Source organism: Oryza sativa, chromosome 1, assembly GCF_034140825.1.
Source record: "Oryza sativa Japonica Group chromosome 1, ASM3414082v1".
In the NCBI taxonomy this organism is placed as follows: Eukaryota; Viridiplantae; Streptophyta; class Magnoliopsida; order Poales; family Poaceae; genus Oryza; species Oryza sativa.
Window position 1 is genome coordinate 23,120,792 of NC_089035.1, and position 23,519 is coordinate 23,144,310.

At 40.7% G+C, this 23,519-nt stretch overlaps 2 protein-coding genes and 1 long non-coding RNA gene across 3 annotated transcripts; 1 reads left to right on the forward strand and 2 right to left on the reverse strand.

Annotated features, from left to right (window-relative positions):
* The first annotated feature begins 4,037 nt into the window (after positions 1 to 4,037).
* On the forward strand, positions 4,038 to 4,551 carry LOC136354967 (uncharacterized). Its single transcript, XR_010738911.1, has 2 exons — positions 4,038 to 4,087; positions 4,209 to 4,551. It is a non-coding gene; the product is annotated as an uncharacterized lncRNA (long non-coding RNA).
* A 1,227-nt stretch (positions 4,552 to 5,778) lies between these two features.
* Positions 5,779 to 7,461, reverse strand: LOC9270742 (disease resistance protein RGA2). The gene has a single exon (XM_015788260.3). It carries the CDS (start codon positions 7,363 to 7,365, stop codon positions 6,382 to 6,384), a length of 984 nt encoding a protein of 327 aa, XP_015643746.1. The 5' UTR covers positions 7,366 to 7,461; the 3' UTR covers positions 5,779 to 6,381.
* Positions 7,462 to 10,230: 2,769 nt separating this feature from the next.
* LOC9272369 (uncharacterized) lies at positions 10,231 to 14,480 on the reverse strand. Its single transcript, XM_015767725.3, has 4 exons — positions 14,364 to 14,480; positions 13,749 to 14,099; positions 12,184 to 12,831; positions 10,231 to 11,236 (listed from the first exon to the last, which is right to left on the reverse strand). Exons 2-4 carry the CDS (start codon positions 14,061 to 14,063, stop codon positions 10,526 to 10,528), a joined length of 1,674 nt encoding a protein of 557 aa, XP_015623211.1. The 5' UTR covers positions 14,064 to 14,099; positions 14,364 to 14,480; the 3' UTR covers positions 10,231 to 10,525.
* Between the last annotated feature and the right edge of the window lie 9,039 nt (positions 14,481 to 23,519).

Here is a 23,519-nt window from a genome sequence, read left to right on the forward strand (position 1 = left end):
TTTATTTTCGCCGTTTGTTGAGTTGTCCCGTTTCGCGTGTAGTTTCGGAGCCCGAAGACCCGCAGTGCGAGGATTTCGAGGATCAAGCTCCAGATCTCGAGCAAGGCAAGCCACCTTTGAACATCTTGAGCCTATATTTGAAATTTAATTATGTTGCTTGAAAAATATTATGCATTGATAGGATCGCACTTAATCTGTTGTCCCGTCTGCAAGGCAGATTGGCGGACCTACCTAATTTGTTGCATTTGATCCTTCCTTTGATAATTGTTATATCGTGTCCCCTTGTAACCATCTAGTTGCGTCTCGATATTCGTGCACCCTGTGCGAGTATCGACGGGCGCCTTCAAACTTAAAATCTGAAAAACTTCTTGGGTAAAACTTGGGTTTTACAAAAGACTTGGAAAACCCGACACCTGGGTCGGTGCTTGCGAACTAAATGAATTTCCAAAACCGCGGACCGGGGAACGTACCGGGTATACGGTTTCCCGCTCTTGCACCTAAGGACCGTTTCCTTGGAATTTCATCCAAACATAAGACAAGTACGACCACATGGGTGGAATGGGACACCCCTAGCTGAGTAACTAGCTTATCAGGGGAGCCTTGATGCCGAGAGACATGTGGATTCGCCGGGGTGGTGTCGGGGAGGACCCCTGGGCTTCCTGGCACAGTAAGGTCTGGGACCTAACCTGTTGTTGGTCTGGGACCCCTCTCGTCGGCATATGGTAAACCTGTGTCGGCTTTGGAAATGCCTTGTCATGAAAGCTTGGAGGTCTCCCGACGTGGCTGATCCCCACGGGCTGGGTGATCCGGGTTAGTAATGTCGTGTGGGTAAAGTGTACCCCCCTCTGCAAAGGTTAACAAACTGTTCGAACAGCCGTGCCCACGGTCATGGGCGGATGTGAGGTGATTCCTAGCGTAGTTTTGTTTGACTACTGCTTGTGAAATTGCTGTTGTGAGAAGGGGTTCGATGTTTGAAAAATCTGCAGCTGATGGGATCAGCTAGGCCCGGGTGGCCGTTTGAAAAGTTGTTGGCCCGGGTGGCCGTTTGAAAAGTTGTTGGCCGGGTGCCAACCTTGCTTCAATCCTAAAGACTGATATATTGCACAAACTCCGACCGGACGAGACGCACTGTCTCATCTGTGTCGTTTGAGAAGCACTCACTTAGTTGTTTTTAGAAAAGAGTTCAAATAAAATCAATTGCAAAAACATCAGCCTTTCTTTGAAGCCTGCATTAAACACTTAATTTCCATGGCTTGCTGAGTACTCCCGTACTCACCCTTGCTCTATATAAATATCCCCCCCCTCAGTTGCGGAAGAAGATGAAGTGGATCCTGCTGATGAGGAGTTCTTCCAGGAGCAAGCCGGCTACGACGAGTTTTAGGGTTTCGGCCTAGTTCCCAAGTCGCGCCTGTGTTGATTGGTCTAAGTCCTGGCTTCCGTTTCCCTTTTGTAATGCAGTTGTGAGCTCGGGATCTGTCCGCAGCCCAACATGACTGTACCTCTACTCTATAATAAAGAGACCTCTGTTGTTGTGATATTCTGTCTCCCTGTGATACCAGCACTGTTTCCTGGGACTGGTATCGATTAACAGGTTAATTTGGAGCGTCACGGGCTATTTCCGGTCGGGACTAGTTCGGGGCGTGACAGCCTCCACCCGCTCCCGGCGCCGCCGCTCGCCAGGCGCCTCCGAAAGGTTGAGAGAGAGGAGAGAAAGAGTGAGTGAGAGAGAGAGGAAGAGAAAGAGACGAGGGGAAAATATCAGAGAGGGGAGAGAGAGAGAGGAGAGAGGAGAAGAGATGAAAAATTTTGAAGTGGTGTGGAGGGAAAAAATTAATCTAAAATTATGAGAACTTCGAATCAAATTTTATGATATTAAATGAACTCATATGAAAAAGTTACCAAAAATAAAGTTGTAGAACTCGTTAAGATCTACCAATTTTCTTTTGGTCATTTCTCCATCCGAGTTTGATTGAACTATATAAAATTTGAACTTTATAATATAAAAAATTCAAATAATTTTTCACGCAGTAAATGATTTCAAATAGAAAAGTTGTCAACAATAAAGTTGTATAACTTATCAAGATCTTCAACTTTTGTATTGGTCATTTTTCTATACGACTTTGTTTGGACCGTTTGAATTTGAATTTCAAAATATGACAACTTCAAATAACATTTTCAAATACAAAATGATTTCAATTGAAAAAGTCATCAATAACAAGGTTGTATAACTCATCAAGATCTATAACTTCTATTTTAGTCATTTCTTTATCCAACAAAGTGATTTGTAAGATTGTTCACAAAATGCACATCTCTTATATAAGTTTTATATAAGATATGTGCATTTTGTGAACAATCTTACAAATCACTTTGTTGGATGAAGAAATGACCAAAATAGAAGTTATAGATCTTGATGAGTTATACAACCTTGTTATTGATGACTTTTTCAGTTGAATTCATTTACTACTTCAAAATATTATTTGAAGTTTTGAAATTCAAAATTTTAATTGATAAAACAAAGCCACAAGAAAAAATAGCAAAAATAATACCAGTAAGAACATAATAACATGATAGAACATAATTTTAGAAACATTTAGGAAAAAAATCATCCAATTTGGAGTTCATATGGGTGAGATATACTAGTTTTAAATTTTTCAAATTTTATTTTCGCATACGGCTTCTTAAGTGGTCCGCATGGAAAAATCGATTTTTCCATGCGGGTGCTTAAGTGTCATTTTTACATGCGGCCCTCTTAAGAGGCCCGTATGGGAAAATCGATTTTTCCATACGGGTCACTTAAGCAGCCGTATGGGAAAATGACCCTCGATTTTTGCAGACGCCACTAGTTACGGTCCGCATGGAAAAATGATGGGGCCTCGTACAGAAAAATCACTTTTGTAGTAGTGAGACGTGGTTTCCATAAACTCCACATCATCAAAAAAAACTAGTACTAGACACTACTCTTGCAATGCAAATACCACTATTCCATACTTCAATTTAATGCTAATTATCTCACATGATGTTTTGGATGTTGTGTAGAAACCATGTCTCATGCAAGACATGGTTTCCTTCTCTTTCCTCATTTATTCACTTGCCACATCATTTTTTTTTTGTCCTAGGCGACAACTTATTTAATGCTATGGATATCATCCTAGTTATTGGGTTGAGAATGCCCTAATCTATGGTAGTGTTAAGAGATGGCTACTCTATTTGAAGGGCATATGTGTTGGGAGAAGTGATTATGTGGTGGAATGAAGACCAGACTTTCTGCAATTTTACTTAAAAGGGAATCGCTAAAATACTGTACCAATTTCCCAAGTACCTTAGCTCACTGGAACTCTATCGCAAAACAACAAACAAATATGGAATATTTGTGTTAATAATTAGAGTAAGGTTTTCAGAAAGTGCTACAACTAACTTCAAAAGGAATTTAATACCATAATATAGTCATAATCAAGTACAAGAAATGGCCTGTTTGGTACAGTTCCAACTCCTAAATATTACTCTAGGAGTTGAGTTGTGGAGCTGTCTAAACCCAGCTCCACAACTCTAGTACATTTTGTGAGAGAGCTTCAGCCAACTCCACTCCCAGTTTTGATGACACTGAAACTATTTGGCTGAACTCCAGCTCCAGGAGGGGTGGAGCTGGAGTTGGAGCTGTGCCAAACAGACCCAAACCATAGTACATAGGCTGACCTTAATCTTTTATTTTCCTCTTTTTCTCTTCAGAGATTTATCCTTAACCATAACATGTGGAGCCTTCTTAACAACACAGTTTGCTATGTAGCAGTAATAGGGGGTATTGGAGATCTCCATCGTAGAAACTCAAAATTGCCTTCATAAAAGGCACTAGTCTTATTAAGCACATCATCTGCTGTTATTTTTCGCAGCCCATCTTTGACCGAATAACCCGAAATAGTCTTGTACCCACTGTTGCACAGATGGAAAGGGCCATCAGTGTGGTCAGACAAAATAGTAATGGCGGCTATCACTGGAAACGTCCCATGAATGCTCACCACAGACAAGAAGCTGAAAATTCCACTGCTTTCCTGATGAACTCCAACGTGTGACGCCAGAACTTCACATCAAGGTTAGCTCGTAACAGTCTCGCAAACATGTTTGCAGCTAGGAAAGCACCTTTGATCTGCGTTGCAATCCTCCTGAGGATTTGTATTAGCTCCTGATGCTCTTCTGAATTTGAACTTCCATAGGTAAAGGGCTCGGAAGAAGTACCAGAACTCATGCTGACGGAGCCTCTTCAGCTTGAGTGCTTGTGTCGTCCCCAACCTTGAGATGGTGTCCACTCTGCTGATAATTATGATTTTGCTGCAACCACTGTCAATAATGGATGAGCAGAATCCTCTCCAAGACTCATCGTCGATCTCGTCATTGACAGCCTCAACTACAACCAAGGACATCATCACACTAGAAGCGACTAGCTCCCTTCCCTTGATGAAACTTTCATGATTCTCTTGATTGTACTCATCAACTCTGCCTCCCTCCTATGTACTCCCTCCGTATTTTAATGTATAACGCCATTGACTTTTTGACAAACGTTTGACATTTCGTCTTATTCAAAAAATGTGTATAATTATAATTTATTTTATTGTGACTTGATTTATTATCAAATGTTCTTTAAGCATAACATAAGTATTTTTATATTTGCATAAAATTTTTGAACAAGATGAGTGGCCAAACGTTGGTTAAAAAGTCAACGGCGTCATACATTAAAATATAGAGGGAATATCAATTATCTCTGTAATTCACCATGTTAAATATTATGGTATTGACTTTGCTTTGTCCGGTAGTTCGATCCAAATTTCATGCATGGATCTCATCCGCAGCCATGGATGTTTAATTTCTTCTTTCTTTTGAATCGTCCAAGATTACAACTATTAGTGTTGACTCGTGAGTGTCTTTGATCCATATAATCCTGAGGAAGCTTCTAGGCGGGCCTCCGGTTAGCATAAGTAAAGACACATTTTCTTCCCTTTTATTTCACGGGCAAGAAAATTTATGGAGTTTTTTCTTTAGATAATGGAGTTAATTTATGGGTGACTTTAGTGCTTCACCGTACCAAATTTTAATCGAGAAAATTCATTATTTGTCACTCACAGTCTACTTGCTTACCATTATTCATACTTAGTTTTTCCCATTATATTCCACTCTTGTCCTGTTAAATTATGCGAGCAAGCATTGAACTTTGTGCCCTTATTTGAAGTTCCCATGATCTAGAAGAAGAAACCCCGGGATGAGATCCTCTGACTTTCATGTAAAGTTAGAGAGCTATAGTGCCATAACTTTAGAGCTATTTTTAGCCGTCCGATCCACCACAAACGAACAAGATCGATCGGTACAGTAATTTGGTGAACAATATCTCTGTACAGTAAAATCCACTGCTTTATACTGTTGCTACAGTAATAAACTGCACGGTACTGTTTTGCATTGTAGCACAAGACTTAAAATACTGTGCTTCCCTGACTTTAGATGCGAGGAGCCGGTTCCAGAAACCCCCTGTACTGAGTTTTGGCACGTGGGGCCAAAAGGAAAAAAAAACAGAGATCATTTTTTCCGAATGAAACATTGCTTTGGTTGAGTTTGCAGGTTCCCAACCAACACAAGATTAATTAAATATTAACTTAAAAAATTTGAAAAATAGATTAATATGATTTTTTAAAAAAACAGTTTTTCTATAGAAATTTTTTGTAAAAAACATACCGTTTAGTAGTTTAAAAAGCGTACACGTGGAAACAAGAGGGGAGTTGGGAACTCTAAAGAAACAAACTCAGCCTCTGTTTGGTTCGCTAGAGTCCACTGGATTAATGCTGTCATCACTTGGTATCAGTTTCAGAGTGCTAGGAGTAGAAGTGTAGAAGTAAAAGTGAAAAAAGTACAAATAACCAAGCTAACATCACTATAGTCAACACCAAATACAGAAATTGTTGTGTACATAGAGTGACACTAAACTTTCATATTCCTCTCCTCCTCTTCAGAGATTTATCTTTAGGCTGCACAATCTGTGGAGCCTTCTTAACAACACAGTTTGCTATGTAGCAATAATAGGGGCGTATTGGAGACTTCCATCGTAGGATATCAAAACTGCCTTCAGAAAAGGCATTGGTTCTGATCAGCATGTCATCTGCTATTATTCTTGGTAGTTCATCATTCACCAAACAACCAGCTGCAACAGTTTTGTACCCATCATTGCACAGATGGAGAGGGCCATCACTGTGACCAGACAGATAGTAGTGGCGGCTATTGCTAACAATGTCCCAACTCCCACCACAGGCAAGAAGCTGAAGTTCCACTGCTTTCTTGATGAACCTCCATGTGTAACTCCAAAACTTTACATTCAGGTTAGCTCGTAGCAATCTTGCAAATATGTTAGCAGCAATGGAAGCACCTTTGATCTGTTGTTGCAATCCTCCTGGCGATACGCAGTAGCTCTGGATGTTCTTCCGGATCTGCAGTTCCAAAGGCAATGGTTCGGAAGAAGTACCAGAACTCGTGGCGTTTGAGCCTCTTGAGCTTGAGTGCTTGTGTTGTCCCTAACCTTGAGATCGTCTCCGATCTACTGATGACTATCATTTTGCTGCAACCATTTGCAATGGATGAGCAGAATCCTCTCCATGTCTCGTCACTGATATCGTCGTTGACAAGCTCAACGACAACCAGAGACATGGTACTAGAAGCAACCAGCTCACTTGTCTTGAAGAAACTTTCTTGATTCTCTTCATTGTTCAAATCATCGCTCTTGAAACGAACAACCCGTGAGAAATGCTCGTGCACGCTCTCCTCGTTGCAGACGTGCTCGATCAGCGTGTTCTTCCCGACTTCTCGGGGGCGGATGATTGGAAGAACACGCAAAGGAGAATCACAAGGTTGAAGCAGAAATTCACGGATCAGCTCTTTCTCTTCGTGCCGACCAAACATGCACTTCTCCCTGAACAGGTGAGTGTCGTATGGTCGCTGAGGCAAGCATGGGCAGCCTAGCAAGAACACAACAAACTCCTTCTTCGAGTCATCGATGGCAGATTCCAAATCCTCCATGGCAGCCTGAAGCTTCTTCAGTTTGAGGGATGATGATGATCGCCTTCGTTTACCGGTGATGTGCTGTTCTTGGAAGGCGTTGAGAATGTAGTAGCCTTGGTACATGCTCTGCATTAGCTGCCTGAGCTGTAGGAGCATACCTTGGTTGGAGATCTGCCGGCCATGGGCTTCCTCGACGATGGTTCTTGCTCTGAGGAGCAGCCATTGCAGACGCTCAAGCTTATGATCGGCGGTGCTTTGGTTGCTGTACTTCGTGATGAGGGAGGAGATGAGGCGGCTGATAATGTCACTGGCAACTACAGATAAGAGTGTGTCCATTTCTAGTGGAAATCAAATCGATTCGAAGTTAAACGGATGCCTTGATGGGAATAGGTTCGAATCCTAGCTTTGAGAGCGAGCAATATATGAATATATAGTAAAGCATGTGTTTGATTGGGGTTGATTGCTGCATGGTCTCGTTTTGGTCAAAGTTTTGTCAACATCAAAGAATGACAATAATGCTTTATGGCAATGATTTGACATAGAACTTGACTAACAATGGACATTACAGATTTTTTTCAGTTTTTTTATTCGAACCGAAGTAGTATGGGGGTTGAATAATTAATGCAAGTATGTGTTCTAGTAATTGATGGGGACCGGCACCCTAATGGTTTGCTTAGTCAATCCCCAAGAATGAGGGATTGGAGGGAATTGAAAAGGAATAATTCCACACAATCCCCTTAATCCCCTTGTGAAAGGGATTAACCGAACGAGACTTAAGAGAACCTAGAGCGGTATTGTATGTTTGGCACTGCTTTTCCTTGAAAAGCAGCATCTCATTTTAAATTTAGAATTTGATCTTTAAAAAATTAAATTTAGGGTTTTGTTCTTTGCCACTTCTATCGCCCAGCCTTGCTTTTCATGATTTCTAAAAACATCACTAAAAAAATCTACCTAAATTATTCTGAAAAATCACCTATTTCATTTTTTACCTTCTTTTAAGAAAAAACAATGCCAAGCTTTCTAGAATTATTTGCATTGAGATTTTGATGCTTGTAGTTAGAAGGCGGGTAGCCGGGTACCCTGAACAAACTGTACGGAAGGAAACTTGGGAGCATCATCACTATCTGTTCCAGAGGTGTAGCTAGAAAGATTTTCGAGCCCGAGCAAATTTCAATATAAATAGCATTTGCTATATAAATTTCACCATCAATTTATTCATCAATATTCAATTTTATAAATTTAATGGAGTTTTCGCCGGTGAGCCCGGGCTAGCCGGGCGATGGCTCCGCCACTTATCTGTTCCTCTTCTTGTAGCTGGGAACATACTCCACATAAGCTTCGGGTGCACTCACAGTACACCCACCTAGCAAATATCATAAAAAAACCTAGTTAAATTTGCACAAGTACTCCGACAATATTACATTTATGTATGAAGTCTTAGCATCAAATTCAGAGAGAAAGATAAAATTCTAACATATTTATACTATTAAAATTGTTATATTTTTATTTTTTATTAGGGCTAAAATATAATTAATTTAAAACTGGTACTTTACACACATATATACGTAACTATTAGAAGTATATGTACATTTTTCTAGATTTTCTTTTTACATTTGTTAGTTGGTTTACACGATGTGGATAACAAACATACGTGGAACACCCACAGCACTGGATTTATGTCTATGCTGTGCAATTAATATGAAGGGGTGAACTTGTATTTTCTTAAAAAAATTCTCTCCAATTTTTGTTCGGTAATTATAAAATAATGTCTTTGGTATCCTATAGCTAATTACACTTTTTTTTTGTCCTCCGGCATTGACACGATCTAGCGATGTCCCCCAGCCAATTACACAAAATTTGGATGTCCTGTAGCAAACATCATTCTTGCTAGATATTACTACCTGGTAAGTACATACATTACAAACTGCTGAAAATCTGAGCCAAGCATGCTACTTACTGTAAATATAAGCAAGCTACAAACGGATTCAGTTCCGCATCAAGCCGCATTCATCAGGAAACACCAAACTGAAAAGGCACACACCAGATATCTGCACCAATTCTGACTGATGAACAACACATTCATAGATCGACAGATACTAGAGAACTTGCTGTAGATATAGACTTCAGTTGGAGAAATTGCTTTGGCTGCTATAAATTCTAAAAATTGTGCTTTGGACATAATGTACAAGTCATGACTGACAACAATGAATGGTCACAAAGAAGATTGACAGGTAAGGACGGAAAACAAGCAGAACTGCAAAACTAAGTGTCACCTTACATTAGTTTTCAGCAGATGGATCAGACACATGAGATGTAGCACTCAATCCCTCTGTTTAGCTTTCTATACATGTATGGCATTCAAGGAACTGTGCAGTCATGCATATGCTGAATCATTTCAGTGTATTTTTCCAAAGGAAATCTACCAGTGTAATCTCCATGTACCCAACCTGTATAGATAAAACATATTGGTAGACAGAGTTTGAAAATTTACTGACCAATCATACATACTACCAAGGTGTCAAAGAAGTGTAAAAGGGCATATCATATGTATGCATGCTGCAAACTAATCTACAGGAAGGCAGAAAAAGTTGATTTCTTCAGATAGCTTTTTGCTGCCTAACAGCTTGTGATCTGCACAAATTAAATGGCAAAGCAAAAATCAGCCTGCCCATAACAAAGATCCAGATGAACCTCAGCCATTGACAAAATATTCAGAAGCAAGAGACTGTATTTCCTTTTCCTCTTCAGCAACTAATAACAGATGGCACCATCTACTGATAAATCAGTGATTCAAAATAGCGACAGATACTAGTGACCCGGGGTACAAAATTGAAAAATCTCCCCCTCAGTTCGAGTCTGGCAAACGTGCCGAACGAATTCTTAAAATGACACAGAGACTGACTTGGAGATGCAAAAACATGCCGTAGATCCCTAGCCCGGTCACTGCGAATGGAATTTAGATGCTTCCTAGTACTACCAGTATCACCAAACACTCTAATACTAAAAATGCTACCCCAAAAGGGGCTCTGCTAGTGGAACTAGCTCTCACCTCTCAGCTTTGGGGCTTGTTCCGATCTGGAAAGACAAAATGGTTCTCAACTCGAATGGGGTGTGGACCCGAAAAGCGATATGAATCATACCCAAAAAGTTCAACGGGACAGAAATTCGAGTGAAAACCTGAAAAATTTCACAAGTGATATATAGCAATTTCCTTAAATTTATAGCAAAATCAGACCTTACTTGAACAACACACCTCCAAGCTTTCCTCTCAACCACCTTTTTATCAGTAGCCTTTGGATGGATCCAAAGAGATGACCAGTCAACCGCCAAGAAAAATAGGATTCTTGCTGCAAGAGAGATACTCTATTCTGATCCAGAGCATATAAAACAGCTGAGGCAAAACATATGCATATCATTGCAGAACTAAAGCTTGATAAGATGCTATCCAGCTGCAGTTTTAAAACTTTATGTACAACAGGCAGCTTCGAATCAAGTATCAATGATTGCTAGTATCACACTCAATACCATCAATCTCATCATCTTCGTCGTCTTCTACAACATGCGCAAGGGGATTTGCTTGCATCTTCTTGAAATGGCTTATAAAGTCTGTTGCTTCTGTGATGAGAGCATTCCTTGCAGCCTTCACACCACCTGCCTGTTGAGTCTTGACAGAATCCAGAGCTTTGGACCCTGCAGCTTTTTTACGAGGCCTTGTTGTGCCTTCTCTGCGGGACAATCGGTCAACATATTTCTCATGTAAGATAACATTTTTTATAGGCTTCAGAACTGCTGGGCTCGGTTCAGCGGGGTTTATGCCAACATTCTTTACAGTTTCCAACCTTGCTAACAGTTTTTTCCCTGAACTGTTAGGAGTCCCAGGAGAATCCTCAAAAGAGAATTCCACCGGTAGAACAGTTGGTGATGTCTCGAAAATTGAGAAGTGATCAGCCTCTTGAGTTTGGTCAGTGAGGCACTGCTTCTTCAGTAAATGTCTCACTGTCTTCTGTGCTGCTAGGCTCTTCTGCTTGGCAGTCCGTCTTCTGAAGGAAGGTTCCAGGACGTTTGGATGTTTTGGATCAGACAATGTGAAATGTCCAAGAGGAGAAAATTTCATTTTACTTGTTCTAGGACGAGGAGCAATTGGAGTCGGTGTTGAAAGATCAGCATGAACTCTGCTCAAGCACTCTTCAGCAGATTTTCCAGGAACCTGAAATGGTTTAAGTCAGCGATTGCTGAACTAATAAATGATTAAGGTAGAAATGTACATTAAGCTTGCCATTGAAGTATTTCAAAGAAGTCCAACTAGGATTGTCCACTGGGCACTGCTGCCACATTTATGACAACATATGCTAAATAGCACTGGAAAATTAACTGAAAGCAAAACAAGTTGTACTAAATCTAGTTGCAACAACACTAGATAGAAGTACTGAAAAAAAAATAGTTTGACACTAAAAAATCCTTGCTATATGACTTTAATTGCCACATTCCTTTGAGTGTCAGTGTATACTGAAAACAAAGGAGATACTAACAATCTCCTCTAAGTGCTATTAATTGCAATGCATGCCGTGTTACTGGGCTACGGACCAGCATATACAATTTACTTATTTAACCATTGTCAAATCTGTGTACCTAGTTATTTGACATGAACTTTGCATCTTAGATATTGTATGGATAAAAAAACTACTACATCATTACTGTTTTTTCCTACAGTGCAAGATCAATTGGGAATTTGGGAGTAATTAAGAAACAAATGACAAGTGAACCCTACACCTGTAACAACCCATCACATAATCAGGAAATGCATAGTCTATTGTTTAGCTTATTTATCACCCACCAATAGTGTGTTGGAGACTATGGTAGATTTTCAACATGTGTTTACCCTTTTATTTGATGTCTGCCGTACGGCAGTCTCTGTAAGAAGGGAGAACTGAAGGCAAATTGCAACAGAATTGACACGTAATGAGTCATGAATAACTAAGGTCCATTGATGAATCATCCCTGAAAATATAAAATGATTTTGAGTGCAGCATTTCAACTCCAGTAAAGAATCATGTTTCTTCAGGCACCTCTTTGCATATTATTATCAATCAGCTGTTGCAATTACAAATAAATGATAGAAGCACTAAAGCAACAAAACAGAAGGATTGGCAATACCATTTTTGAAACTTTCTTCCAGAAATTTGGGGATGGTCGAGCAGTGAAGTAAGCTTTGCGCAATGCCATGTCCTGCTCTTCTGTCCAGTTATTTAAACCACATTGTGTTTCTCGTCTTTCACTCCCATTTAGCTCTTTATTGTTTCTCTCAGCATTCATCAACCTTCCATCACAAAATTTAGGCTGTGGCATTGAAGAAGAGTTATTTTCACCCTTTTTGTGACTGGTGTTTCTAGGCTTATTGGTAGGTGTACTTTCTTGGCATTTTAGGGACAATGATTTGGGATCCTTATGACTCTGCCTCTTTGATGAGGACATTCTTTCTTCTGTTCCTCTCTTCCTCTTTCTTGCCAGCTTCTCACAACAATTGGAATTCAGCTCTTCCTTCTGAGTCTTTTTGCATGATAGATCTGGAACCCTTATCCTGGGAGGAATGCCCTGGGAATCTTGACAAAATATTTTTTGTGAATCCTTGTGGCTTACCATCCTCATAGAAAGCTTTACCACGGTATTTTTCTGGCTCCTTCTTGATGAACTCTCATGATTCTGGTCCATACTAAAAGCATTTTGACTGTTTTGATTATGACGGAGCCGTAGGGATCTTCGGAAAGGCACAATTGCTGACTGCTTTCCCCTTACCATAGATTCCTGAAAGTAGTAGAAATCACAACACTGTTTCTCTGAAGACATAAATGGTACATAAAATGATTTAAGCATTCCAATTACCATTAATATTAGGATTGGACAGGCATAAGGATCCAACCAATCTAAAGTAGAAATTAAGAAATAAGCACAGGAACATGATAATTGGTAGGGTAGAACAAGATTTTGCTTGGTAGGCATGATCTACTGGAGAATGTTACTATTCAGTGTTCAATTTTGATGAAATGCTCAAAACAAGAGATAATGACAAATTTTAGGGGGGGAAATTGCGGTTCTGTCTATCAAGTCAGAAAATAGGGAATAAAACATGGAACAAAAAAAATCAGGAAGTAAGCAACAATGTCACATATCTCACATGGTCCCATATATCTCCCATATACTATTAACTTCAAAATAACTGTCCTGGTTAAGCAATTTCAAAACAAGTTTTGAACCATTAACATAACCTAGCCAAGATTACCTCCGTTATTTGAAAAATGGACATAACCTAGCCATAAGTTCAATGAAGAGCTTTGAATATTGAATTTGTTGGATACTTTGATGGCTATTTCAAACAAACTGCTACTGGTTTATTATTGTTTCAGATGGCACGACTAAGGGCATGTACAACGGTCTTTATTAGTGGTCTTTCTCTATTGTCATGCAAGTAAATTTGATGATATGGAAGAAAGAGAAAGGAGTATGGTTGTTAGTGCATGACAACGGCTCAGAGTCGATGGTGGTGAAAGAAAGGAAAGAAGAGTAAGAAAAAGTATTTTTATACATTAATGATTAGAGACCATATTGTCTTTAACTGTTGTAGGATGCTAGTCTCTAGATAACGTAGAGCTCATATCTGACTCTACCTTTGTACATGCCCTAATGTAACAAATCCACAACCATGAGGAGACAATGGAGGATACCTTGCACACCCCGTCGACCAAAGCCGGGGGATTGCCAGCGAGGCGTGGGGACCGACGGGGAGGAGCAGGCAACAGGGGCTTCTCTGCAGCGTCCTGACTCCGGCTGCCGCATTTACCCGTATCCTTGGCTTTCTTCGGGGCAGCTCGCCTCTTGAACGATTGGGCCTCCTGCTCCCTCTTCTTCTTCTGGTTCTTGGCTGAGGAAGAGGGTAGCAATGAGGGCGAGGTGGGAAGCGCCGGGTGGTGAGAACGTAGCCGCCCCTTCCACGGAGTACCTCTGGCGTCCGGGGTGCAGGATTCGCGTTTCTTGGCCATATGTTTCTTGGATTTATTCCCCCTCAAAGTGTTTATCTGTCAAGAAGCTAGCGCATTGGATTTGGGCAGTGAAAGAAAATAATGCTCATGTTCTTAAAATCTGAAATTTCTCACACATAACGGACAAGTTTTCAGACACGGGCGGATCTAACATGGGACATGGGGGGTTCAAAAAAAAATTTTAGGAACAAACCAAGAAAACTGTTAGTATTAGTATTAAGGTGAAGGCAAAATTTGTAGAACAGAAGCTAGGGTTTAGCACAAACTCGACGTGGGTAAACGGAACGGATGGATTCTCACCAGTATGCGGGGGGGGGGGGGGGGGGGAACGGCGGGCGGCGGGGCGAACTCAGTCGGAGTGGCGAGCGGACGGGGAGATATCCTCGAGGATGACGATTTGGGGCCTGTACTGTGTCTGTGTAGGAGCGGTGGCACGGCGTCGGCGGTGGAGTGAGAAGAGGAGGAGCGGCGGCGGCGGCGGCGGCGCACGGGAACGGCTAAGAAACTAAGAGCAAGTTTAATAGTATAGCCAACTACCGGCTACAAATCATCTATAGTCAATTCATACAATAGTTGCTTACTATACTATTAATATCTGGTCCTACCTATCATACACATGTTATGTCTTGGAGTCCGTGCTACAGCTGGCTGCTCTTCTCTTTTCTCTTTTATTTCTTTATAATATGTTTATAGCTGGCTTATAGTTTGTACCTGCTCTAAAGCAGACCAAGAGCCAAATCATATTCCACTGCGTTATCTCCAATGGGATCACAGACAAATCTGTTTTTCCGATTCCCAGTCAGTTCTCTCGAGTTATCTTCCAGGAAACCGAGCTGTCTCCTCGAGTTCCTCCTCCCGCTAATCAATCTCTCCCTCACTCACATTCTTACCAAAAATTAAACCACCTTAGAGCAAGTTTAATAATAGAGCTCACTATTTACTATTAGTCAATGTTAAATCTAACATATATAGTAGATTGGCTATAAGTTTATCTTTATTTTCTTCATCCTCTCTCTTTCTCTCACCATGAATTTAATGCATATTTCTTAGAATTTATGTGCAGTTAGCTCTTGCATAAGAACCAATACTCCCCACTTTTGTTTATCTCTCTCTTCCATATAAGCATATAGCTTACTTATAGCCCACTATTATCCTTGCTCTTATGACCATGATCCATTTTTGCAACCGGTGACTCCTCATCTCCTAGCTGCTCAGTTTCCTTGTCCTCCTCTACGAAAAGCACTAGCAGTTCCCTCCTCGTTTTCTCTTTTCGCTCAACTAAAACATCAACTCCTCTGCCACCTTCACCACACCACCGTCCCTGCCACACCTCCTATCTTCCTTACCTCCGGTGTCATGCCCGCATCCCCACCACCAGCCGTTCGCAGCGAACTTGCACCATCGCCTCTCTCCATCGCCATCCACTGGGCTGTCGTGAACTACGTCGTCTTCGTCTTGCTGCTACTAGTGCTCACCATATTCCGGCCTCCGAAGGGCACGGGCTGCTGCCTTGGGACATCGAGGAGACGCGGTTGTCACAAAAAGTGTTTGAAATTTCGGTTATTTCGGCCTCCACCAGCAATCACAAATCTCCCTGAAATTTTCAGTTTTTTTGTCAAATATAAATTTGGTCAAAATTTGTTCAAATTCAGTCAAAATATGTTAAAAAAACAGCCAAAAAAATACCAAAATTTCGATGATTTTGGTTTTTTCAGCCCCCACCGGCAAAAGCTAGGGTTTCGAAAATTGCAAACCCTGGTCACAGACCGAATGAGCACAAACCTGTCACACCATTTGTCATCCAGGTTCGTCGTCTTCCCTGCAGGGGCTGATCTACCCATTAGACAGGGTGGATCGACCGACCCAGAACCCAGTTATGACCCGTGTCGCTCCACACCCCCAAGACCTCCTACCCTTATATATTAGTCATGGACCATCAAAATTAGGTATAACAAGGTGTGAACGCACAATAGATCGAGGCAGTTATGCGATTGAACTATTAATACGAATATGTGTTATATTCGATTGCTCTTATGAAGTGAACATCTCTATTCTCCGCCCCCATCTATATTTTAAAGTTGCGTCCGCCACTGTTCCCTACCTCCTGCGCCATCTTTCGTAAAGCCAAACACCGTCGCAATCGACTCTATGTCAACCAATCGGCGTTACTTCCACCTCTTTATCGTGGTAAGCACCTGCGCTACTTCCACATTCTCGTCGTTCTTCCTCCCTAATCATCATCTAGTGTGAGCATGTCATTTTGGTTCCATTCGCAGATCACAAATCGCATCATCATTGTTCTGTTTTTGAGACAGCCACCATTTCAACATCATCGTCGGTGGTGACTCACCCTCCATGTGCGGTAGCCATCACATGCACACAGAGGAGGCGTCGCCGTCGGGGTACTTGAGCTGCTGTTACCATTTCATCCTCATGTTGAGACCTTGTTCACAGGTGAGTTCCTGGTTTTCACCATCCATTGTCGTCCCCTTCCGAATCAACTTCTTTTTTGAATAGCAAAAATTGAATCAAATTGATGAGATGGGTCCATGTTTCATACTCCCTAACACCTCTCCCATCTCCTCTATAAAAGCCGGTGTCTGTCTAGTTTGTTGTCCTCTCTGTTCCCATTGACGCTCGCCAACGTCATGCCCTTAAACGTCATCGTCCACTGTCAAACTACAGCACTGCTGCGTTTTGTCTCCAAAAAATTGATGCCTTCTTCAAATCACAAGCAAATATACCCACTCCTTTATTGATCCCTCTCTTATGTTCCTTTTATTCATCTCAAGACATTGTCTCCTTACTGCTTCGTCCACCATTCTTTTAGCGCACGCCGAGATGTTGCTGGATTGGAGCTCCACCACTTCGCTTGTACTCTGTCTCCACGCTGTTGTCATTCCTCACCATCACCAGAAGAGCACGGCTGCTGCATCGCCAATCGAGCCAACACTATCACCTTAACAAAGTGCATGCTTTGCTTCGGAGCAAACTATACTTTCCACGAGAGCTTACCCATTATGTAGGATCGAATCACAAGAACTAAGCCAACCAGAGGGGGGTGAATGGTTGGTATACCCAAAAACCGAAAACTTTTAGCGGAAATAAAAGTTACCCTTGAAATCGACGGATCGCGGTCTGACCGAAGTTGTCCGACCGGTCTGACCGCCTGGTTGCCGTCGGTCTGACCGCGGTTATATCTCCGGTCCGACCGCCGAGATCAGCTGCTGCTCGCTGTCGCCGCCACCGGTCTGACCGCCGAAACCCGGTAAACACAAATCGAAGAACTCTTAAAGTAGATGATTACTTTATTGATTCTTTCTATGTTTACAAAGTGCACCGACAGCACTCCTTACAAAAATTTCGACTAAACTCGAAACCCTAACTCAAAACTCAACTCAATTACTCTCAAAAGCGATACCGGGAAGCCTCACGCTCCCCCTCTATTTATACATGAGGTAGGCAGCCTAAAGCCACGAACCAAACTCATACTAGGAGTCCTAAACACCTTAGGAAACCCACTAGTACAAGAAAGAAACTTTACATAACCAATCGTACCAAATTTGTACCAAATTTGGACTCCTTCCAAATTTGACTCCGCATCCCATACGCACACAATACCTCCATCGTATGCCATATGGAATCTCCATCAACCACGTGCATCAACTCTAGCCTAAGTATCATGCATGATCTCTGACCACCACGGACGTCGTCTTATCCCCAAGCCGACTCCCAGTCCATCACCGCGAATACTCTCCCGAGACATCGAGTCACCTACACATGAAATAAACAAAGAAACCATATTCCGAGACCAAGCTATCTCCAACTTGACTCATTAGTAGCAAACAACAATATTACATACGTATAGTATCCATCTAAAAGTCATAATCATGAAGTAATCACGGATATCCAAACAAACAACCCGAAACTGAAACCGACACAGCGTCGGCCGGTCAGACCGCGGGCTGCGCCGGTCTGACCGCGCATTACACGCCGGTCTGACCGGCTACCAGAGCCCGGTCTGACCGGTCACATGAAATAATGAATCCCGCGATCACCTGTGAATCCAATCATCTCCAAAACCACTTCGTGAATAAATTCCAAATAACAAAACCAATAATCTCCAATGCCCAATTGTTCATCACAGAATAATAATCAAAAACACATTTGATTTTACAATCTCCCCCTTGATGAACACATTGGCAAACCCATAAAAAATGTTTTGGTGTTTGGAAAAATAAAAACAAAAGTGGTAAAAAGCACACTTCGTACAAACGTACACATCGTGCTCAAAAATCCAAAAGAAAACTTCTCCCCCTTTTTAAAAGAAAGAAATTCCCAATTGAACCAAACACATGCTCTTCTCAAAAACTCTCCAAAAATCCACCTTGCCTCTCCAAAAATCCAAAAATTTTCACATTACTTCTCCCCCTTTTGACAATGATTTCATCAAGCATAGGAATTATGTTCATTAATGTTCAAGAGCTTAGCATACATATAGCATATCAAGTCATGTGTTGCAATAAAAAGAAGATGAACCCATCTATAACAGAACAAGCATGCATTAAAGTATAACCATGAACCAAAGATTTTACAATTAAGCTTGAATCAACAATCGAAATTCATGATTTCATACGATTTATAATGCAACATCTTAACAAGCACATAGGTTGAAGAATAAACACTAAACACATATACCTATTGCATTTATCACTCTTTTTCAAATAACCTTTAGCACAAAATAACCAAGAGAATTTTTTTTTTCAATTTTTTCTTTTCTTGAGCCTTTTTGCTCATATTTTTCTCTTTTATTCCGGGTACGTCCCTGTCGTCAAGACTGTTTCCAGGGATTCGGCACCCATTATTTTGCTCACATCGAATACGTCCTTGTCGTCAAGACTGTTTCCAAGGATTCGGTATTCATTTTTTTCATATTTTATTCTCTTTTTCACAATGAGCAATTAAAGCTATTTGAGGAATAACAATTCAATAAAGCATATATATAGAGCATTTATAGATCAAACCATATGCTAGCATCAACATTGCATATTTTCTTAATTCAAGTATAGAATTTAAGTGTCATGCATCATCTCCCTTAAAAGCAAAATCTAAATCTCATGAAAAGACTAGAATACATACAAGCTATGCTAGAGACAAATAAACCTTCAAAGTATTGCTAGCATGCACAAGAAAATACCATATGCATAAACAAAGCTCTCTTTTCAAAATTTTTCCATTGTCATATTATTGCTTGATAAAACCATGAGGTACAAACTCCCCCTCAAACCATGTCAAAAGGATGAATTATGCCCAATTCACCACGAAGAAAAGCAAAGCGATTAGAATCCAAAGGTTTAGTGAAAATATCAGCAATTTGCAACTTTGTGTCCAAAAACTACAATTCAACATCTCCCTTCTCAACATGATCCCTCAAAAAGTGAAAACGAATATCAATGTGCTTTGTGCGTGAGTGTTGAACAGGATTCTTAGCAATATTGATAGCACTAGTATTATCACAAAAGAGATGTACTTTCTCAAAAGTAAGACCATAATCTTTCAAAGTAGATAAAAGCCAAAGAATCTATGAACAACAACTAGCAGCAGCAACATATTCAGATTCAGCAGTTGATTGAGCAACACTAGATTGTTTCCTAGAAAACCATGCAATCAATGATGTACCAAGAAAATGACATGTTCCACTAGTACTCTTCCTATCAATTCTACAACCTCCAAAATCAGCATCGGAATATCCACTCAAGCATATAAAAGATGAAGTAGAATACCAAATTCCAAACTCAAGTGTATGATTCAAATACCTCATTATTCGCTTGACCGCTTGACGATGTGAAGCACGAGGAGAAGCTTGAAAGCGTGCACACAAACACACAGCAAATTGTATGTCTGGCCTAGAAGCAGTTAGATACAACAAAGATCCAATCATACTTCTATACTCCTTTTGATCAACAGCTTCACCATCTTCATCAGGATCCAACACAGCTGTAAAACCAATTGGTGTTGAAATTAGCTTGCAATTCTCCATCTTGAACCGTCTCAAAAGATCCTTCGTATACTTCGTTTGATGCACAAAAGTACCTTGAGGTGTTTGCTTAATTTGCAATCCCAAAAAGTATGATAACTCACCCATCATGCTCATCTCAAATTCCCTGCGCATAGTCTCAGCAAAATCTACAACCAAAGCGTGAGTCGAACAACCAAAGATGATATCATCCACATAAATCTGAACGAAAAGTTGATTATCACCATGCTTAAGAACAAAAAGCGTTTTGTCAACCTTTCCCATTGTAAAACCTTTCGCAAGCAAAAAGTTCTTAAGCCTATCATACCATGCCCTAGGAGCTTGTTTCAAACCATACAAAGCTTTAGACAATTTAAAAACATGGTTGGGAAAATCAGGATTTTCAAAACCTGGTGGTTGTTTGACATAAACTTCCTCCTGTATAAAACCATTTAGAAAAGCACTTTTCACATCCATTTGATACAATTTAAAACCTTTTGAAGCAGCAAAAGCCAACAAAAGTCTAATTGCCTCAATTCTAGCAACAGGAGCAAAAGTTTCATCAAAATCCAAACCCTCAACCTGGGTAAAACCTTGAGCAACAAGTCTAGCTTTATTTCTCACAATCAAACAATCCTCATTTTGTTTATTTTTGAAAACCCACTTGGTTCCAATAATATTATGTCCAGAAGGTGGTTCAACTAAAGTCCAAACTTTGTTTCTCTCAAATTTTTCAAGTTCTTCATGCATGGCGTTAATCCACGATTCATCAGTTAATGCATGTGACACATCTTTGGGTTCAAAAGAAGCAACAAACGCAGAATTTGCACAAACATCATGAGTCGTTACCTTAGACCTTGTAGTCCGCTCACCTATATTACCAATAATTTGTTCCAGCGGATGTCGTCGTTGAATGTGCAAAGGAGCAACAACTTCTGAAGTTGATCCACGTTCTGTATCAGTACTGGTCGAAGTAGTAATTTCCGGAGGACCATCTCGATCAGCATCAACAGTACCGGAACCCGACGAACCTGGCCGGTCTGACCGCTCCTCATGAGCCGGTCTGACCGGAGGTGTGCCGGCGGTCTGACCGGCCTGGCGCCCGGTCTGACCGGCCGAGCTGACCTCGTCGTCGTCGTTGTCGTTGCTCTCATCTTCAAAAATACGACCATCCTTCCCCTGAACCTGTGACAGTGTACCTGAAATATCGGGTCTAGTACTTGGACTAGCCTCATCAAAAGAAACTTCGCAAGTCTCCACGATTTTGTTAGTCCCCAAAATAAGTACACGATAGCCACGAGTATGTGCGGGGTAACCAAGAAACAATCCATCGGTAGAACGTGCCTCAAACTTATCCAAATTTCCAGATTTCAAGACAAAGCACTTGCAACCAAAAACACGCAAATGTGAAACTTTGGGTTGATGTCCAAATCGAAGTTCATAAGAAGTTTTTCCAAGTTTAGACCTCAAGAAAACCCGATTTGAAATATAACAAGCTGTGTTAATTGCCTCAGCCCAAAATTTTCTACGAGTTTTATATTCATCCAACATCGTTCTAGCCATCTCAACCAAAACACGATTTTTCCTTTCAACAACACCTTTTTGTTGTGGAACACGAGGAGAAGAAAATTCATGTTCAAGATCTCTTTCATTGCAAAATTGTTCAAATGAAGCATTTTTAAACTCACCACCATTATCACTTCGAATTCTTTTCAAAGAACCAGGAAATTCAAGCTCCAATCGAAGAAACAAACCACGGAAGTGTTGAAAAGCTTCATCCTTAGTTGCCATAAAGAAAACCCAAGAATATCGAGAAAAATCGTCAACAATAACCAACACATACCACTTTCCTCCAACAGATTGCACTCTAGCTGGACCAACAGTATCCATATGTAATAGCTGTCCCGGTGCATCCGTCATCACAGAAACAATAGGAGCATGTGAAGAAGCAACCATCTTAGCATGACGACACGGTGTACAAATCAAATCAAGATCTTTCTTAAGTTTAGGCAAACCACGAACAAGATCCAAACCACTTAACCTAATGAGATGATCAAAACCAACATGTCCAAGTCTACAATGCCAAAACATCACATCTTTATCAAACTTAGCAACCAAACATGTTATCACAGGTGAAACAGGATTTTCAAAATCAGCTTTAAACACTCTTTCATTGTGAGAAATATTCAACACAGAATCACCACAAGAATCAAAAACTTTACTTCCAGTTTTCTTAAAGTGAACCTCAAAATTTTCATCAACAATTTGTGAAACTGAAAGCAAATAGTACTTTAAGTTCTCAACCAAAGCTACATTCTTCAATTCAAATTTTTCATTTACCTTAACCATACCTGTAGCGAGAACGGCACTTGTAGCAACATCACCAAAAATAATCGATTCAGTCTTAGATGCCTTCTTTAGGGAGGAGAACCAATTTTTATCACCGGTCATGTGCCGCGAACAACCGGAATCCACAATCCACACGTTCTCCTTCCTTGCCACCAAAGCCTACACACAAGCAGAAGTCGAAGCCTCAGTGTTGGGGTTAGATGACAATAAAAATTTAGGAATCCAGTACTGAGACACACGACCAGAAGATCCAATAGGCATATATCCACGTGCAAAATCAATTTTAGAATTTTCAGAAAAATTCCTCCGAGGCCGGTCTAACCGAGGTACAGTGGCCGGTCTGACCGGGGGCCGGTCTGACCGTCTCTGTACCACCGGTCTGACCGCCGCTCAGTAGCTGGTCTGACCGGTCGCCGGTCTGACCACGGGACCCACTGCGGTCTGACCGGTTTCCTCGAGGGAAAACCCGATTTTTGCCACTTTGATTTTGCAAAAGCAATCTCTCTCTCCTTTTTCTGTTTATGAGCTAATCTGAAACAAAAACCAACAATATGTCCATCTTTGCCACAAAAAGAACAAGTATATTTTTCACGATGATTAGACACATTAGTAGAATTAGAAGATTTAGCAACATAAGCAACAATAGAAGATTTTGCATGCACAACATTGGATTTTGAAGAAGATGCATTCATAGTAGACATGATACCAGTAGATTTAAACACAGTTTTATTAGTATCAGGTTTAACCAAAATCTCACCACTTCTAGCACCAACACCTAACACAACAGGAGGATGTCTAGAATTATGAGCATAAGGATTAAAACCTAAACCACGATTATGTGCGCTAACCTTTGATTGATCCAAAATCATGTTGAGGTTCTTTTTACCATCAGAAAATCTTAGCAAAGAATTTTTCAAATAAGAGACCTCTTTTTCAAAATTAGCACAATTTTCACAATCTACCATGACACCTTTGCTTTTACGACATTTAGGGCAAGAAAGCACTTCATTGTTTTTCACAACATCTTTCATGTACTCAATACGACCTAAAGCATCTTTCAATTTCAACTTATTCAAATTACATGTTGAGCA

Coding starts and splice junctions, on each gene's coding strand:
- LOC9270742 (XM_015788260.3), bottom strand. CDS start 7,365: ATGGACACACTCTTATCTGTAGTTGCCAGTGACATTATCAGCCGCCTC.
- LOC9272369 (XM_015767725.3), bottom strand. CDS start 14,063: ATGGCCAAGAAACGCGAATCCTGCACCCCGGACGCCAGAGGTACTCCG. Junction 12,832..13,748: donor TGGTCGACGGGGTGTGCAAG/GTATCCTCCATT, acceptor TACTACTTTCAG/GAATCTATGGTAAGGGGAAA. Junction 11,237..12,183: donor GGAAGAAAGTTTCAAAAATG/GTATTGCCAATC, acceptor AAACCATTTCAG/GTTCCTGGAAAATCTGCTGA.